The sequence below is a fragment of the Rousettus aegyptiacus genome, unplaced genomic scaffold, assembly GCF_014176215.1.
Source record: "Rousettus aegyptiacus isolate mRouAeg1 unplaced genomic scaffold, mRouAeg1.p scaffold_m13_p_12, whole genome shotgun sequence".
Lineage (NCBI taxonomy): Eukaryota > Metazoa > Chordata > Mammalia > Chiroptera > Pteropodidae > Rousettus > Rousettus aegyptiacus.
In genome coordinates, this window is record NW_023416287.1 from 162,361 (window position 1) to 180,629 (window position 18,269).

The window sequence follows — 18,269 nt, forward strand, 5'->3', positions numbered from 1 at the left end:
AGACTTCCCAGCAACACACCAGGATCCTGAGACTCCACACTCAGCCACGGCTACTAAGGCTGGAGCAAACCCACGCGGGCAGCGTGGAGCGCAATGCTTGGCCTCTGCCCCAGAGCAGGGAGAGGTGTGTCCAAGAGCCCTCAAAACAGCTTGGGTCCCCAGGATTAGAGTCAAAAGGATCAGGACAGGCCTCTCAGAACCATCACCTGGCTGGCAGGAAGGGCTGGTGCGCTAGATGCCCACCATCGGCCCGGGCATCACTGGGGCAGGGTCCAGGCTGTCAGCACAGCCCCCTGGAGCAGGACACTGCCAAGGAGCCAGCCTCAAGGCCAGTCCCCATTTGACCTCTCCACGGGACAGACCGTCACAGTGCTGGGAAGGGGAGCAGGCGTGCCGACATCTCAGGCCAGCCCAAGGACTCACCCTGATGCTGCCTGGGCAATGACCCCTGGCAAGCCGAGGTCCCCACCATCCTGGGCCAGGAGCTTTGCCATGAGGGATGCTTCTGAATGGCTGGCTGGGTTGAATGTTTTAAGCCACAAAGATGTGTTAGTGCCGTGGTGTTCAAGTGTGACTAAGGAGCTGGTTAAGAAGAGCCCTCCTGTTCCCCCTGGGGTGGGGCCCTGGGGTCTTTGTCTCCAGGTGGCAGACTTCAGGGAGGGTGGGGGGCGGCGGTTGCATCCAAAGGTAAAGAGGAGGTTCCGGGACTGGGAGGTGGATGGGGGCCTGCCCTCATCCAAGGAAGCCTAGGGAGTCACAGAAGAGGGATGGTGGCGGTGGGGGAGGTGGAGACAGCGGGTCTGGGATCTGAGAAGACAGATGGCCTCAACCTGGGGCGGGGACCAAGCCCTGCCAGAAGAGCCCCTGGGCCGGTGGGAAGGAGTCGCCCTCCCCGTAGGTGTCCAGGGTTGTCTGCGGCTGCCAGGGGAGTGCAGCGGGGGCGGGGGCGGGGGCCCTGTGCCGCTGGGACTCACCGCTGGGACTAACCGCTGTGCTTCTGCGCAGCCGTTGTCCTCTGTGACCCTGTGAGTCTGACTGTGCACTGCCCCGAGGACACAGAGGGGGCCGTTAGCTGAGAACGGGGCCCTTCCTGCCCGGCCAGGGTGGAGGTGCCCACCTGGGTCCTTTCTCCTCTCCCTTGAGCCAGGTGCTCTCTGCCTCTGGGAGCTGGGGGCGGCAAGGGAGGGGCACAGAGACAGCCGGAGAGGAGCCCTGCACAGCTCGGAGGATCTCGGAGGCCCACTGAGGCTCCAGACAGGAGATAAGATGCCATGGCCCCTCAAGGACAATGGCCAGGGGACTTGCCCAGCAGAGGGCTTAGCCTGGGGGGCTGAAGCAGGGCTTCCAGGGACCCTGGCCCAGGGCAGGGCAGGTGATGAGGAAGTGCACAGGACAGGAGTGGGTGGCAGAGGAGGCAGGTGGCTTCCATGCTGGGACCCTAGGGGCCACAGCTCATCCCCCACGATGGGAACCTGGAACCCTGACAGTGCAGTCCTACATGGAAGCCACTACTCGAGCTGGAGTCTAGGGTCCCAGTGGGCTAACCCTGCTCCCAGGCCCAGGGCCTGCCATAAGCATCGGCCTCTAGGTGGCGGGAGTGAGCCACAGACCTGCCTGCCGGCCAGATATCCACCACCCAACCCTGAGGGAGGTCCAGCGGGTTCTGCCCACAGCAGCCAAGCCCCCGGAGTTAGGCTGTGCTTAGTCCTGCAGAGGAGCCCGTGCCTGTGGAGGCTGTAGGTCAGTCCCACTCTCGCCAGGGCTCAGGCTGGAGTAGTACTGGCCAACCCCAAACTCCTAACGTCCCCCAGGGCCCTTATGAGGGCATGCCCCCAGAACCCTGCTCAGGACATTCACAGCTCACCCCTGGCCCCTTGTGGACCTTCCCAACTGTGGGAACCTCCTCCTCGAAGGAGCTTTCCTCAACGAGCTGCCTGGGCCCCCAGCCCAACTGCACCTGCAGATTGCTGCGCCCGGGGTTCTCCTTCCAAGCTCTCACGTGAGGCTGGCCAAAGCCTAACGGGGCCACCAGGGCTAGGCCCTTCCGCGTCCCACCCGCCCCTTCTGCAGGTGAGGAACCTCACTTCCTCTGGTACGTCCTGGGCGTGCACATACACTCGACCCAAGTTGCATGGGGACGCAGGAAGTTGATCACACATGCCACACTGGGCACACCCAAGGGCCTTCCAAGCACATGCAAATCTAAGAACAGGGCCTGTGTACCACCCTCTGCCACATCCCCAACCCCAAAACACCCAGTGGGTGCCCAGTAAATACATGCCACATGAAGGAAGAAGCAAGGGCTCGTGGGAAGGGACCCACTGCCCAGCAGAGGAGCCCACAGACGGCCCGAGGCCCACCTCCAGAGAAGGCCAGCTCCACTGACCACCCCTGCCGCTCGCTCGGGCTGAAGGGCGGACACAGGCCTCTGCGAGGAGCAGGCTCCCAGTCTGCAGAATGGGAAGGGCCCCCGCCCGGGCCAGTATCTCCTGGAAAGTCCCCAGCCCAGCTCCCTACCCTGAGGAGAGGCAGCACTTGGGGGAGGCAGAGGCATCCCCAGAGGCCAGCGGTTGCTCTAGGCTGCTCTAACAATGGCTTCCCCCACACAATTCCCAGAAACTCGCCCTCCCTGCCCTGCCAGCCCTCCTGGTGACCACTCCCCCTCGACCTCCCCTGGGGCCCCAGGCCAAGGTGCGGGTCAGAAGCTGTGGGCCAAAGGAGGGGCCGAGCTCACAGAGCAGCAGCCCCGGGGGGCCAGGCTCTCCAGCCCTATCCTCAGAGAGAGACCAAGGAAGCCCCCGGGGGACCCTGACTGGGGGCTGAGGAGCCAGACCTTGGGAGCTGCCCCTGGCCTTCCCACCTGGAGGAAAGCCCGTCCTTCCAGCCGCTCAGGCCCATGTCCACAGCACTGCGCTGAGGCTGTGGGGAGGGACAGATCACGCTCCTCCTCTGCGCAAAGCCCTCCCAAGTCGCTAAGTCTCCTCCAGAGAACCAAGCAAGACCCCTCCAGGCCCCACAGAGTCCCTCCTCCCCTGCCCCCCGCACCGTCCCTGCCCCCGGGCATCTGCACATGCTGGTCCGTCTTCCCCATCTGTGCCCACGTTTTCTTCAAGGTCTGGCTCAAAAGTCACCTAACGAAAGGACAGTCATGGGCACCCCAACACAGCCCCCCTCCGCTCCATGCCTGCCAGCTCCTTCCCCGCAGCACACATCACAGCCAGGGGCCTGCATTCGGATGGGAGACTCCTGATCGTCTCTGCCTGCCAGGAACTGGCACTCACACCGTGGGGACCTGTCTCACTCGTTTGCTGCTCCCGAGACCTCCCGAAACAGGGCCTGGCGCACAGCAGGTGCTCCCCAGCATGCAAGCGGGTGGGTGAGGGAAGGACTCCTGGCCCTCAGCAAAGAGTGGGTGGTCCCGAAGAACACAGACCTGCCCCCGCCGCCCATTGGACAGCCTCAGCCGGTTGGGCCATCAAAGCCACTTGTCACCAAAGCCAGGGCAGCAGCAGTGCCGGCCTGGGCCAGCTGGGCAGTGGCTACCTGTGAGACTATGCCTGCTTTCCATGATTCGGGGCAGCTGGGGACTGTCACCAGAACCTGCCTGGGGAGTGAGGGGACAGGCCAGCCCAGGGCAGGGTGGTCAGAACAGGCACTGCACTCCTGAGGACCCAGGATACCCTGTGAGTCACCACATGGCCCCCCATGCCACCAAGAGCCACCAAGGGGGACCAGGGTGCAGTTGCTGTAGGACCAGACTCCCGCAGACCCAGGCTCAGGGCACTGGGATCCGAGCAAACAGCCGGGCCAGCAGCTGTCCCGTGCACAGACGGGCAGCGCGGGGGCAGAGCCGGCGCGGGAACGCCGGACAGACGGCTGGACAGACAGAGCGTCTGGCGCCTGCTCAGCCAGGGCCGCTCCTGGGGCTGCAGCCTTCCTTCCTGAGCTGCTGTTTCCTGGCCCCGCCCTGTTGTTGCCGCGGAAACCTAGAGCAGCCGGTTCCCATGGAGCCCCCGCTGGGCCGGAGCGGGCCCACACAGCTCGCAGCAACACCCCAGGGCACAGGCGGTCACAGGAGGCCCCGAGGGCTCGCACAGTGCGACACCCCAACTCGACCCTGGGAGCACCCATGAAAGTCACTCCCGCCACAGGTGCCCCGCCCCCACCGCCAGCACTGGCACTCCCGACCCACCAGGCCCTGGACCCAGAGAAGCCCCACCCACCGGGGCCTGGGGGCCCCACAGCTCCCGTTGCAGATGTGACTCCTGCACCTTCGCCCAAGGTGGGCCGCAGCGCCCACCCTGACCACACGGCCCACTGCTCGCTCCCACCCAGGTCTGCCTCTCGCTGGGCCCACCTGGCGACCCACGCATGGCCCCAAACTCTACACTCTTGAGAGTGGCGCCCACCACCCTCTCCCCAGAGAGGGGCCCACAGCGCTTCTGAGCCCAGCAGCTCCGCGCACACCAGCAGGAAGGCTGGTGTGGGGTGCCGCCCCCAGGCACGAGCCCGAGTCCGCCTGGGCCAGACGTGCCTCTGGGCAAGAGGCACCCACGCACTCACGTGTGCCCACTGGATTCTAGTTCGTGGCGGAGGGGGGGCGGGGAGGGACCTCTGCAGAGGCCCCAACCAAGGCTAAGGTGGCGGCTGGCCCCCAACTCACACCCCCCCCCCCCACTCCAGGCCCCTCTGCCCGCAGCCCTCTAGGACAAGCAGCACACCGTGAGGATGAGGGGCCCCGTCTGCCGCCCAGGTCTTGAAGACCACGTGGTGGAATCTGAACTGGCTCTGGAAGCAACGACGTCTGGTCTCCAGAGACCAGAGAGTCCCCTCCACCTGAACCCCGCCTCCACCCGCCAGGGGGAGCAGAGGGCCCAGCCTTGCGGGACTCAGTAACTGGTCCCAGCCTCGCTGCTCCTGCAGCAGCCTGGCTGGGTGGGTGGGGAGCCTGTGAGGTCTGCGCCCCGGGCAGTGTGTGGGAGGTCCGCCACCCCCGAGCCCAGCCAAGCCCCCACCCAGAGCCACTGAGGGGGATTACCCGGCATCCTCTGCGGGCTTCACGCAGAGGCTGGGGGTCCGGTGAGGCCGAGGGACGAGAGGGCGGAGGGCAGAGAGAGCAGCACCCATCGTCACCCAGGCCAGCCTGCGCTTGCAGAGCCGGCTTGCCCTCCACTCCACCTTTCTGGCTGGGGGTTGGGGGCTACAGACAGGGCCCCCGAAGGTGAGACGACAGCCAGCCTGGGCCAGGACAGTCTGGGGTAGGTTCTGGAGGCATAAGAAAAGCCCTCAACTTATGAATCACCCACACTTTGGATGGAGCTGGGGCCACAGCTTGGTGGCCAGAGAAGTCTTGGGGACCCCTCCCTTGGTGCTATTGAGGGCCAGGACTTCAGTGAACTGGGAGCCCCATTCTAGGTCCCTTGGGGCCCCATCTCCTCATGGCAGAGCCCCAGGGCCCTGGGGGACCTCCATGTCTAGTGTCCACTCACCCCCAAACCCAGACAGACATACACAGACCACACACAGAGGCAGACACACACATCTGAGGCCCCTCCCCCTGGCATGGCGGCCACACCCACACCAGCCCTGGTACAGCAGCACCAAGGGGCCCCTCAGCCCTGCGGCTCCTGGGTCCAGGCCACCCTGACTGCAGCCCCCACCCCCTCGCCTTCCCATCTGGACAGCGGGCCAGAGCAGCTCCCACTCCCACCAGGCAGCACACAAGGGTGGGCAGCCTGACCCCAAAGAAGTGGGGGGCGCCCGGGGGATCTCTCTCCCCTGCCCTGCCTAGCCTGAGCCCACAGGATAGGACAGCTGGACACCTGAGCCGAGCAGTGTGACCAGGAGGGCGGGCCGCTGGCTGGTGCTGGGCAAGGCAGCTGTGGAGGGGCTGATGCCTGTGCATCTGGGGCAGCCCGGACGACCCTGGGCTATTGGGGGCGGCAGAGGGCCCCTAGGGGAGCTGAAAACTGTCCCACTACAGGCGTCATTGCAGCGGAGGGCCCTGGAGGCCTCCTTCTCAAGACCCGTGTCCATCCTCCCAGAGCAGCCCAGGATCCGCCAGGCCTGGTGACCCCAGAGCACACCCAGAAGCAGGGGCAGCCTCTGCCAGGCGCTGGCCCCTCGCGCCATCCTGCGACCTGAAGCCTCCCTCCCACACGCACTGCCCCGCGCCCAGGCCGCTGGGTCCGGCCACTCACAGCACTTAGAGGAAAGCTGGCCCCCCTGGGAGCAGCCCGAGCATTGTCTGGCCCAGCGCCCTCCATTCTGGCTCGCCCCCGGGAGAAGCCGGTCCTCCCAGGCCAGGGAGCACCGCTGCTGTGCCCCCATGGCCCGGTAGCAGCACTTGGGCTCAGGGGCAGTGAGTTGGGCCACCTTACTCCTCCTGCAGATGGATGAGGCCTGATGTGACAGAACCCGATGTGGGGGCACCCAGCAGCCCACAGGACCTCTGTGGAGGTGCTGGGCTCTGCCCCTGGCAGGAGGGCCTCTGGGGGAAGCTGTGGGACTCATGCGAGGCCCACGGAATGAGGCCTGGAGGGACTTCCAGGGACACAGCACTGAGAGCCTCTGGCCACACAGGCCCAGGGCCACCAATAAAGCCCCCAACACTTGGGGTGGGGAGGCTTCTGGGGGAGGCTTCTGGCATCGTAGGGGCTGCGTAGCTTCCCGGCTACAGCGAGGTGGAAGAGAGGAGCAGGAGACTCCACGGACCCTCAGCTTCTGGAGCCCAGCCCCCTCCTGCTGGGGGAGGGTGGGGAGTGGGACTGGGCGGGAAACCCTTTTGAAGACCCTCCCACGGTGAATGCCCCGTTGGAGCCTCACCCCCCCCCCCCGCCCCCGCAGCACAAGGCCCTGAGGAGGGGGCGCTGGGCCTGGGGCTCTGCGCCTCCCCAGGCTGCTCCGCCCTCCAGCCCCACTTCGCCCCGCTCGGTCTTATTATTCTGCGTTGGCTCAGGAGTTGGTGAGGGGGCGCGAATGCCATCTTCCCCTTTAACCCCAGAGACAGGCTTGGGTAGGGCTCCAAGCCCCCAGTGCCGTAAGGTGGTCACCATGTTTGCCAAGGGGCGGGGGGCTACCCAGGTCGCAGGATGCAGGGCGTTGTTCTCAAAGCGCCCCTCACCTTTGAGCCGGACGCCTTGAGAAGGCGGCCTCCCAAGCATTCGACGTTAAGACACGGCCCCCTCCTCCCACCGTAACCTCCGCGGGGAGGGCACCACCCTCCGATTACCGCCCGGGGGGCTCCGTCTCCGTGGGTGGGGGCGGCGGCTCAGCTCTGAAAGTCTGACAGCCCCACGGGGACGCCCCTTCCAAGCTGCAGCCCACATCAGTGGCCCTCTGCCATTGGGGGGTCTCCTTCAGAGCGGGCGCGGGGGGCGCTGCGCGCAGGAGGCCGCGGCGGAATGCGTCCGGGCGCGGAAGAAAGGGAGCCCCCGGGGAGGGGCGGCCCGGCTTGGCCGCCGCGCCCGCCCCGCCCGCCGCCGCCTATTGGCCCCGCGCCGCTATATCTGGGCGCCCACCCGGCGCGAGGCCACCGCGTCCCCACCGCCGTCCACCCGCCCGTCCCGGCCCCGAAGTGCCCGCCGCCCGCCGTCCGCGCTCCCGCGCTTCGTTCCGCCCAGGCCGCGCCCAGCTGGAATGCAGAGATCGCCGACCGGCTACGGCGCACAGGACGACCCGCCCGCCCGCCGCGACTGTGCATGGGCCCCGGGACCCGGGGCCGCCGCTGAGCCGCGCGGCCTCCCCGCCGCCCCCGCCGCCGTCGCCGCGCCCGCCTCGCCGCCCAGCCCGCCGCGCAGCCCGCCGCGCAGCCCCGAGCCGGGGCGCTATGGCCTCAGCCCGGCTGGCCGCGGGGAGCGCCAGGCGGCCGACGAGTCGCGCATCCGGCGACCCATGAACGCCTTCATGGTGTGGGCGAAGGACGAGCGCAAGCGACTGGCGCAGCAGAACCCGGACCTGCACAACGCGGTGCTCAGCAAGATGCTGGGTGAGTGGCGCGCGCGGCCGGGCGGGGGCTCGCGCGGGGAGGGCCGGGCGGGGGGTGCCCACTGACCCGCGCCCGCGCCCGCAGGCAAGGCGTGGAAGGAGCTGAGCACGGCGGACAAGCGGCCCTTCGTGGAGGAGGCGGAGCGGCTGCGCGTGCAGCACCTGCGCGACCACCCCAACTACAAGTACCGGCCGCGCCGCAAGAAGCAGGCGCGCAAGGCCCGGCGGCTGGAGCCCGGCCTCTTGCTCCAGGGCCTGGCGCCGCCGCCGCCGCCGCCGCCGGAGCCCTACCCTGCGGCGCCGGGCGCGGCCCGGGCCTTCCGCGAGCTGCCGCCGCTGGGCGCCGAGCTCGACGGCCTGGGGCTGCCCACGCCCGAGCGCTCGCCGCTGGACGGCCTGGAGCCCGGAGAGGCTGCCTTCTTCCCGCCGCCCGAGGACTGCGCGCTGCGGGCCTTCCGCGCGCCCTACACCCCCGCCGAGTTGCCCCGGGACCCCGGCGGCTGCTACGGGGCGCCGCTGGCCGAGGCGCTCAGGACCGCGCCCGCCCCCAACGCGCCGCTCCCCGGCCTCTACTACGGCGCCCTGGGCGCGCCCGGCCCGGGCCCCTACCCCGGCCCGCTGTCGCCGCCGCCCGAGGCCACGCCGCTGGAGAGCGCCGAGCCGCTGGGGCCCGCCGCCGACCTTTGGGCCGACGTGGACCTCACCGAGTTCGACCAGTACCTCAACTGCGGCCGGACTCGGCCCGACGCCGCCGGGCTCCCGTACCACGTGGCGCTGGCCAAGCTGGGCCCGCGAGCCATGTCCTGCCCCGAGGAGAGCAGCCTGATCGCCGCGCTGTCCGACGCCAGCAGCGCGGTGTACTACAGCGCGTGCATCTCCGGCTAGGCCGCCACGCCCCCGCCCCCCCCCCGCAGCCGCCGCGGCCGCATCGCTGCGCATCGCCGCTCTGTCGCTGTCGCAGGTGTATGCTGCGGCCCCTTGTAGCAGTCCGACCGGAACCGCGACGCTCCTGCTAGGCCGCCCGCCCTGCGCGCGCCGCAGGGCTGGTTCCCGCGCGTCGGGGTCTTTTCCAGGACCTGCTGGCTGGCCCTGCCAGGGTTACGTTTTTTGAAGCGCCTCATCCTTTTCCTGCAGTGTATTTTCTAGAATCAGGCTGTGTTTTACTTTGCCTTTTTTTATATACGTAATACGATATATTTAATTTTTAGTTCAACTTTTAAACCTTCTCTTCCAAGGGAGTTCAGTGATCAAAAGCATCAGTAGCAAGGGCTTTACTGTATGAGGAATAACTCTGTGTATTTGCTGTAAAGGAGGAGCCTGGAGCGGCCCCCCGGGGCCAGGCGAGGCCACAATAAAGCTCTGAACACCTGGTGGTCTGTGGTTGCTAGGGGAGGAAGGAGCAGTTCCCCCCAGGGCTTTAGATGTCTCCTTCCCTCCCAGTCTCCCCCAGAGAGCCTGCCCCCCAGCCTGGACTCCCAGCACCGTCCTTCCCCCAGCCAGAGTTGGAGGGAGACAGGAAGTGTGGGCACTCCTACTCCTCCATTCCCCTCCTGTCCCCCAATTCCAGCTCAAGCCTAACGGGGGTCAGACTACACAGAGCAATCCCCCCCACCCCCACCCAGGTTTCCTCAAACTCACCTCAAGACCTTCCAGCCCAGGCCAGTGTCCTCTCCAAAGGAGGCAGTGGGACTGACACACGCAGACCTGGCCCTCGGGGGCCCTGTCCGTGCTCAGCCCGGTGTGGGCAGAGCGGGCAGCTCTGCCGTGCACCCACGCTGCTCCCAGCGTAGCCTGTCCAGGCTCCGCCCAGTGACAAGGCCCCTACCGGAGCAGGGGGCTCAAGCCTCACATCGCCAGCCCCCAGCTCTGGACCTGCTTCACTACCCCAAGCCCCCTCCGCCCAGGCCTGGACGCCCTCTCTCCACGCTGCCTCCGTGGTCCCCCAGCTCCTTTCTGGCACCCTGTGAACGAAGAGCCCACACGTTCAGAAAAGGCTGCAACAATTGCGATTCTTCTTTCCTGGGACGGGGTCCGTGAGCACCCCCAGAAGCCTCCCTGCACACGCGCAGTTCTCCGGACCCGGCAGGGCGTCTCAGCAACAGAAGGGGCCACGTGTCCCTCAGCTCTGTCCTGCCCCGGCTTCTGACCCCCATAGCATATGGGGGTCCCAGCTGATCCCTGCCAATAGGGATGTGGGAAAGCCACCAACAATCTCCCCTGTGTCCGAACACGCACCCTGTGAAGGGCGCGGCTGTCTGGGACTTGGGTGGGCTCTGCGAATGAGACGAACTCTGATGACATGTGTGAGCCCATGAGGCTCCGAGCGTGGCTGTGATGCTGACTGACCACGTGACTGACCATTTGGGAAGGTGACTGCGTGTGGGGCCCCAGTGTGTCTGAGACTGCGTGCACACAGGGGTGTGCAGCCAGCCTGGGTGTGAGCCTGGGCGCCCACACGCATGGGTCTGCTGCCCGAGTGCGTGTGGGGAGGTGAGCAGGGTGCTACAGGTGTCCTGCCTCTCGGTGTGGCTGATGTCGCCTCTGATACTCGTCGTGAGTCCCACGCCTCCGCTGGCAGAGTGGGGCAGGGAGCCGGCCATGGGACAGAGACAGACACACCTCAAGGGACAGGAACAGACAAGCTGAGAAGAGCACAGGTGGCCCCCAGTGGGCAAAGGGATAGGAAGAGCCCAATGACACCAAGGACAGGGCCTGCCCCTGGGAAGCACACACGAGCCCGCAGCAGGAGGCAGGGGAGCTGAGACACAAGGGTGGCCCCGTCGAGGCACATTTGTCACAGGGGTGGGGGGCTCTGAGACACCGATGTTGAGTCCTGGGCTCACGCATGGGGAGAAGTACACACCACCCGTGGGCATGCAAGCCCCACCCGGCCCGTACGGCCCTCCAGCTCCTGCTCTGGGCCTGCTCCTTCTGGGAGAAGAGGTGACCCTTCTTGGAGCCCTGGGCCAGCTGGGCCCAGGTGCACCCGCTGTGGGGGTGGCACGTCCCACCCACAGCAGCTGGAGTCCAAGCGCCTCTGGCCAGGTGCAGCCCCTTCCCCGCTCTCACCCACTCCCAGGCCAGGCACAGGCTGCACAGGGTCATGTGCACAGCCCTCTGAGCGCCTCCCTGCTGGACCCAGGCGCCGTCCCACTGGTGACCCTGCCCCAGAGATGCCGCTGAGCGCAGGGAGGTGCAGGCAAGCAGAGGGGCCGTCCGTGTCTGCCTCTCCTGGCTTCTGGTGTGGTTGGAGCAATATTCTCACATCATCCATTTTGGGCCTCTCACACCACCCCAACCCACCCCCCCCAAGGGTCTCTGGGACGGAGAGCCACCAGAGCGCCTTGGGGTGGCACCCCTGGTGCCCAAGTAGGGAGGAGGCCAGTGTGGGCCCAATGTGTCCAGGGACTGGGGGTGTCCAGGAGCAGCATCAGGCCGAGGACACGAAAAGGCCTCCCAGCAGAGGCAGCTGTTGCCGGTAGTGGCTCCGCAGCAGTGGCCCTGGGTAGGGTGCGGGTCCCCTCAGAGGACCCTTTGCCAGTGCCCTGCCTGAGAAGCCCCCATGGGGCCGGCTCTACCCCACTCGGCAGGACCACAGCCCTAGGCCTGGGTGGCTCCAGCCTGAGGTCAGGCTCCCCCCCCCCCCACTGGCTCCACCCACCTGCTTCCCCAAGGGTCAGAGAAGGGAAGTCCCCACCCCCAGCTCCCGCTGAGTCAAGCCAGCCAGGAACAGACCCCTGCCGCCTGGCTCCTGGCGGGAAGTTCCAGCAGTCCAGCCTGGCACAAGCCACAGCTCTCCCACGCCGGGACCTGGCCTGGCCCTGGCCTGACCTGGGTGGAGGTGCCGAACCGTCCTCAGCAGGCAGTCCAGGGGAGGAGGTCAGGGGTGTGGGGCAGAGAGCAGGTAAGGTGCACCCCTTCCCCCCGCAGACACCCGCGGAACAGTACACGTACAACCAGCCACACACCACGCCAAGCGACACACCAGGACCAAGGCTGTGCTCACACACCCAACCCCAAGGCCATGCTGGGCGGGCCCGGAGGGACCGAAGTCACCCTCCACTCCACTGGACACACACTCTAGACAATCCACCCACAGCGCACTCTGCACAATCCGCATGCATTTTTAAGTGGACAGTCGGTGCTTTTAGTGTATTCACGGGGCTTCGAGACTATCACCACGACCTCGTTTCAGCTTTTCCGTCACCCCCAAACGAAACCTGTGCCCCTGAGCGGTCACTCCCACTCTCCCTTGCTCCCAGCCCCCCAGAACCCTGACCTCGTCTCCGTCTCGGCAGATGGGCCCCTTCTGGACATTTCACGCAAGTGGAGTCGCACGGCAAGCGGCCCCTGGGGCCTGGCTTTGTGGGCGAGCGGCATTTCTCAAGGCTCATCAGCTCCGTGCTTCGTTCCTCTTTAAGGCTGAATCGTCTCTCGTGGGGATGGACCGTCAGCTCACCGTCTGGTGGACCTGCCTCCACGTTTTGGTGGCTACGAATAATGCTGCTGTGAACACTTGTGTGCACGTGTTGCGGGCACGTATGAGTTTATTAAAATTACACACATTTGTATCTCTAATGACCAAGTGTAAGCGAGTAGGTTAAGTACCTCAAGTGCATCCACATGCACCCCAAGAGCGGGGGTGGGGGAGGTCCAGAGCCACTGACCTCCAATCCCAACTGTGCCCCCAAACCAAGACTCAATCCCCCCGCCCAGGCTAACCCCCCACTTCTGCCCCAGGATGGGGGGGGGCTCCCAGGATGGGCCTGCAATCCAGTCCGTGCAGGGATTTGGCCGAGAGAGCTGCAGTTCGGGCCCAGGACAGAGGTGAAGGGGCGCGAACCCGGCCTCTCTGCCTACTTCAGCCGCAGCCCACGCAGCTCGCATGGCCTCCCAGGCCACCCAGGGGCACGGCGCGGGCGGCAAGGCGGCAGGGGCCGAGAGCCCCGGACCCCTGCGGGCGGCCCACGGCCCCTGCCCACGCCGCCGCCGCCCCCGTCGAGGAAACAGGAAGGGGTGCGCGGTGGCGGCGGCGGGCTGGAAGGAAGCTCAGGAAGTCGCCGCGGGTGCGGAGCTTATCTGGGGCCGCAGCCGGACCCCTGGCCTCATGCCCTGCTCAGGCTGGACAGGGGATGGGGGCAGTGGGAGCACAGGGCTTGATCACCTGGCGGGGAGCCCTGCCCACCTCACCCCAAGCCACAATTGTCACAATGGGGTTACGGAGGGAGGCGCCACAGGACAGCAACAGGACCTCACTGAGCCAGGCTGCACCCCCCACCCCCCGAGACGCGAGCAGGGGACCCAGGGACCTGCGTCCCACCCCAGGACACCCCACCTCTCCCACACCACACACTACTCTGCCCCCGCCACCCACCCTGACCCCCCAAAACAAGGACTGCGCCCCCAGCGGGTGCCCACACGCTGCTGGTTCTGGAGAGGGTAACTGGGGGAGGTATGAAGGTTGTTTGTTTCCGCGTTCACAAAGCTGGGTCTTTTCCTAGGGAGGGGCCAGGATGGGGACTGTCCCTGGGCGCCCCCCGGGTCCTGCAGGCCCCTGGCAGGGACAATGGGCTCCAGCACCTGGCGCTTCCCCCACCCCATGAGTATTTGCTTTGCTTCCTGGAGTGGGGGGCCTTGTTTGTTTCCGCACGAGCGCAGCTGGAGCAGGCGATCTCGCCCACCTGCAGGGATGGGGACCCCACACTGAGGCTCATGCCAGGGCCAAGTGCCGGGCAAGGCCAGCGCCCCCTCCAGGCCTGGGTGCAGGTGCTTCCTCCTGGGGCTGCCAGCTGAGTGTGGCCGCAGACAGCCACCCGCCTCCTCAGCACCCCGCACCGGGGGAGGCCTGGCTGACGTGCCCAGCCCCAGGCCCTGGCTCCCCGCACGTGGAGCTGTGTCTCCAGGGGCCCGGGCTGGCAGGCCCCCATGTTTGCCACCACCGCCCCTTGCTCAGTCCAGCTGGGGTGGTGGTCTGTGTGGGGAGGACATGGGGGAGCTGCTGCCAAAGCCCAAGAGAGGACCCCAGGGTGGGCAAACAGAGGGGCCAGGCACTGGGCTGGAATGGCGGGACCCCAGGCGGCAGCTTGGGAAGAGGCAGGGAGGAGGGCGTGTGCGGGCGGGGGTGGGGAGCGCGCAGAGGGAGCCGGAATTGCCGGTCTGGTTTTGTGAATCCAGAGGCCGGTTTGTGGCTCATCCCTGTTCCAGATGTCCTTCAAAGGCTCCCAGTCTGGGGAGACCGTGGGACCCGGGCTGCCCTTTAAAGTCGGCCTGGCCGGCTCCTTTCGGCACTGTACGTGGGGGGGTCTGGCTCCCTGCTTTGGTAAGTTACACAACCCTGGCCAGTGCCCTGAGGCCCCATCTGCAGGCCTGGCACAGCCCCTCCCGGGTCCCAGCCCCCACCCTTCTGGAAGCTGCCGAGAAGGCTGTGTGTGGGACAGGACACCGCGGAGCGCAAGCCCCCGCCCGGCCGTGTGTGAGCCCCAGAAACAGTGTTCTCCACGGGAAGAACCAGGCTCGAGCCACACGCCAGGGCCTCACACAGGGCCCGCCCACGGAGCCGTGCCACCGGGACTCTGCCTCGGTGGCTCCGTGGCCCAAGGCCCAGTCCCCACGGTTGAATCTCTTCCCATCTCAGCGTCAGCTCTGCTCGGTTCCAGCAGCCGCTGTGCTGTGGTGAACAGGCCACAACGGGGGGCCCTGCGCCTGGCCTGAAGAGCATGTCACCGGGCTGGGCAGGGCACCCCGCTTTCCTCCCACCCTGTGTCTCTCCGTTGCTAGGGGTGGCTCTGCACCTGCGCCCACACCTGGTCCAGCTGGAATATCCCCATGCTAGACAAGTGAACTTTGTCCCAGGAGCCCACTGTGCTCCCTTCCCCCAAGACGCGACCCTTGTAAGAGAAAGAGGCAGGGATTGGAGCAATGGAGCCACCAGAAGCAAGAAGGGGTTCTCCGCAGGAGGGAGCTTGAACTTGACATCTTGACTGTGGGCAGTGACATTGATTTTGGCCTTCTGTCCTCCAGAACTGAGAGTAAAGAAATTCCCACTGTGTAAGCCACCTGGTTTCTGCTAATTTTTACAGCAGCCCCAGGAAACAAATACAGATAGCCTCTGAGAGATGGAGGCAGGGCTCAGGTCCTCCGTCATCCAGGGCTTGGCAGGACAGGACTAGGCAAGACGTACTGAGCCTCTGCTCAGGGCCGGGGCCACCAGACGTGCCTGAGGCTTCTACGGAAGGGGTAGAGGGTGAAGGGGTGGGGTGGGGGCTCGGTTCTGCTGGCTTAGGCCAAAGGCCTCCGGGCCCCACCCCCAGGCACCCGATTCACCAGATTCACCAGGACAGGCAGCGAGGGCCTGCCTGAGGGGAGCCCTGCTGGGTGGGGAAAGGCGAAGGGGGGGCGGGGGAGGGAGCTGGGCCTGTGCGTGCGCACATGCACACACACAAACGCCACCAGGCCCACTGTGACAGGAGCCCACAGGGAGGGACAGTGGGGCCAGGGTGTGGATACACTCTGCCCACGCCTGTGGTTGTGGTTGTGGTCGGGGGCTTAGGAGAGGGCTGTGGCCCTAAAGCTCTGAGGCGTCCAGCGCCCCCCCCCCTGGGGTTCCGATTGGTTTGAACCTTCCTCAGGCACAGATGGATGGAGGCTGGCCTCAGCAGCAGGGTGGGAGCACCGGGGGTGGGCAGCAACCAAGACCACCAGGCGGCCATGCCCAGGTACCACCGGAGGGGAGCGCCGGGCCAGGGCCAGGCGCAAGCAGCCGGCTGCCCTGAGGGAGACCTCCACGGAGGGCCGTCCTCCTCCTGCCCCCGCGCCGAGGGCCCTGGACTCTCCCTGACTGCCAGCCCCCCGCTGGGCTGCCCCCGCCTCATGCTCTGAGCAAACTGGGCCTGTTTCCCTGCCTGGACACAGGGCCACACCCCAAGGCTCACCCGGGAGGAGCCCAGGAGTGTGACTGCTCCACCAAAGGAGTCTGCTTCCCTCAGCTTGGTCTTCCGTGTGTCCCCTCAAGTTCGACGGGACACAGCCAGCTGCTCAGGAAGGACCGCAGCCCCTTCACGTCCAAGGCTACTCCCGCAGCCCCACTGGCCACACAGCCCCCCCCACCCCGTAACCGCGCTGCTTCGGGGCCAGTCCACGCTCCTCCCCATGCAATCCGGCCCCGCTGCAGCCCTGCGGGGCCTGCGCTGCAGGTGACCCTGCGTGTGCCAGCGGCCCCAGGTCAGCTGCGCCCATGGCTGGCAGGCCTGTGGAAGCGCAGCGGGTGGCTGGGTGCTGGTGGCCTGGGTCTCACCCCACCCTACACTTCCCAGCTGTGTGACTTGGGGCCCATTCTGGAACCTCCTAGTGCCTCAGTTTCCTCTTCTCTAGAACAGGGGCAGTAGCTCCTGTTGCACAGACTGACAGGGGCTGCGTCAGGATCAGCTCTCATGTCCCTGCTGACGGCTCCACCGTGAAGGCCCCCTGCACCCCTGCTCTGCCAGGACCCCAGGGACAAGGCCCACTCTGGCGCCCCCTGAGCCCATCCACCTGGCAGAAAGAAGCCTGATGACTCCAGGTGCTCCATCTGCCACAGGCTGGATGGGGAGCTGAAATGCAGACCCCCAAGCCTACACAGCTGTGAGGGGAGACCAGGGTTCCATGCCCGTCCCCCAAGCACATCCAGGGTCCCGGGCCAGCCTGTCCAGCCCCACAAAGGGGGCCATGGCCACCCTCCCAGGGCCGCAGGAAATGGCCCGGCCTCGCCTGCAGCCAGGGCCAGCGACTCCGGCTTCCCTTCAGGCCCGTTTCCTTTATCCGGTTGTTTTGCTCTGGGTTCTCACAGCTTGGCCCTCCCCCGCTCCACTTCCACCCCTCCCCCATTCCAGAGCGGAGCGGATGGATATGCGCCGTTTTAGGGCCCAGGAGTGCCCCCCCGCCCTTCCCCCCCCCCCCCCCCGGTCCAGCCCCCTGAGCAGGAGTCCAGTCCAGCGTAGCAAGCCGCCCCCTGCTGCCCAAGGCCGGGAGCGCTGCCCCTGTCCACGTGAAGTCTACCCCGCAGGGGCTCCAAACGTGCGTGCGCACGACAACGGCCCAGAGCCGGCTCCCTCCAAGGAGCCCACCCGAGGTGGCCCAGCCCACGGCCAGCAGGCGAAGGGAAGAACCGGACCGCAGCGCCAGCTCGGTTTATCGAGGCCTCGCAGGGCTCGCATCTGGAAGTCCCGGGCCCTCCGGAGAGCGCGGGCAGCGCCGAGGCCCCGGGCCCGCGCCCGCGCAGGCGCACTAGGAGCCGTCCACGGCCGAGGCGCGCAGCGCGAACAGCTTCTCCCAGCAGGTGGCGACGGCGTCCAGCGCGCGCAGTAAGAGCCGCCTCCGACCGCGGCGCCGGCCAAGGGCACGGCGCGACTGGGGCCGCGGGCTCCTCTGTCGGAGACGAGGCGGTCAGTGCACGCGCACGGGCCCCGCGCCCGACCCCCGCGGCGCGCATCCAGCCCGAGGGGACCGCGGCCCGGTTAGGGGGCCCCCGAACCGTGGGAGGGGAGGGTCCGGGCCGCCACACGCTCGGGGACGCACACCTGGCGCAGGGTCCGGCAGTGGCGCCGCATCACCGCCTCCGTGCGCAGGGCCACGGTCCACGCCGCTTTCTCGAGCGCCCCGCGGCGGCCGCCAGCCGCCACGCCGCGCAGAGTCCGCCCCAGGGCCGCGATGGACAGCAGGATACTGTGCTCCTGGCAGGGAGAAGAAACCCGGGCCTGGGGAAAGGGCGCCATGGGTCGCCGGGGACAGGCGGGCTGCAGGGCGAGGATGGGGCAGGCCCCCATACCTTCTGGGCGCCGCAAGAGGCTCCCACCCGACCCCGCCGTCGGGGGGCCGTTGCTCCAGTCTGGTTTTTCTGAATGAAATGGAAGTGTCTGAAGCCCATCCCACCTCGCCGCACAGCGGCCTGGAGGTCCTCGAAGATGACAGCGCGGTAGTGACGCAGCACGTCCGGGACGCTGCAGGCGCGGAGCCTGGCCCAGACTGGCGCGCTTCCCAGCAGCACCAGCAGGAGCGCCCAGAGTGCAGGCTTGGGGGGCACCTGGAAGGGTCCCCAGTTCAGGGAGGGTCGCCCAGGCCTGTGCAGGGGCCTCCCCTCCAGCAGCCTGCAGGCAGTTTGCTTCAGTGCCGCCACCCGCCAGCGCGGAATTTCCGAGGTCTAATGAAACGGAGGTGGCACTGTGTGTCCAGGGAAGGGCCTTGGCACAGGTTGGGCAGGACACGACCCTGCTGTTTTAGGCCTTAAAGAAAGCGAGACTCAGGCCTGC

General features: G+C 67.0%; 2 protein-coding genes across 2 annotated transcripts; one reads left to right on the forward strand and one right to left on the reverse strand.

Annotated features, from left to right (window-relative positions):
* The first annotated feature begins 7,424 nt into the window (after positions 1-7,424).
* SOX18 (SRY-box transcription factor 18) lies at positions 7,425-9,355 on the forward strand. Its single transcript, XM_016146665.2, has 2 exons — positions 7,425-7,987; positions 8,072-9,355. The coding sequence occupies exons 1-2, from the start codon at positions 7,639-7,641 to the stop codon at positions 8,869-8,871; spliced, it is 1,149 nt and encodes a 382-aa protein (XP_016002151.2). The 5' UTR covers positions 7,425-7,638; the 3' UTR covers positions 8,872-9,355.
* Positions 9,356-16,941: 7,586 nt separating this feature from the next.
* On the reverse strand, positions 16,942-17,905 carry CUNH20orf204 (chromosome unknown C20orf204 homolog). The gene is made up of 2 exons (XM_036229116.1): positions 17,541-17,905; positions 16,942-17,388 (listed from the first exon to the last, which is right to left on the reverse strand). Exons 1-2 carry the CDS (start codon positions 17,784-17,786, stop codon positions 17,248-17,250), a joined length of 387 nt encoding a protein of 128 aa, XP_036085009.1. The 5' UTR covers positions 17,787-17,905; the 3' UTR covers positions 16,942-17,247.
* Between the last annotated feature and the right edge of the window lie 364 nt (positions 17,906-18,269).

Excerpts from the sequence above, each read along its gene's own strand:
- SOX18 (XM_016146665.2), top strand. The coding sequence starts at position 7,639 with ATGCAGAGATCGCCGACCGGCTACGGCGCACAGGACGACCCGCCCGCC. Across the intron at positions 7,988-8,071 it reads GGTGCTCAGCAAGATGCTGG|GCAAGGCGTGGAAGGAGCTG; the intron begins GTGAGTGGCGCG and ends CCGCGCCCGCAG.
- CUNH20orf204 (XM_036229116.1), bottom strand. The coding sequence starts at position 17,786 with ATGGGGGCCTGCCCCATCCTCGCCCTGCAGCCCGCCTGTCCCCGGCGA. Across the intron at positions 17,389-17,540 it reads ACTGCCGGACCCTGCGCCAG|AGGAGCCCGCGGCCCCAGTC; the intron begins GTGTGCGTCCCC and ends CGTCTCCGACAG.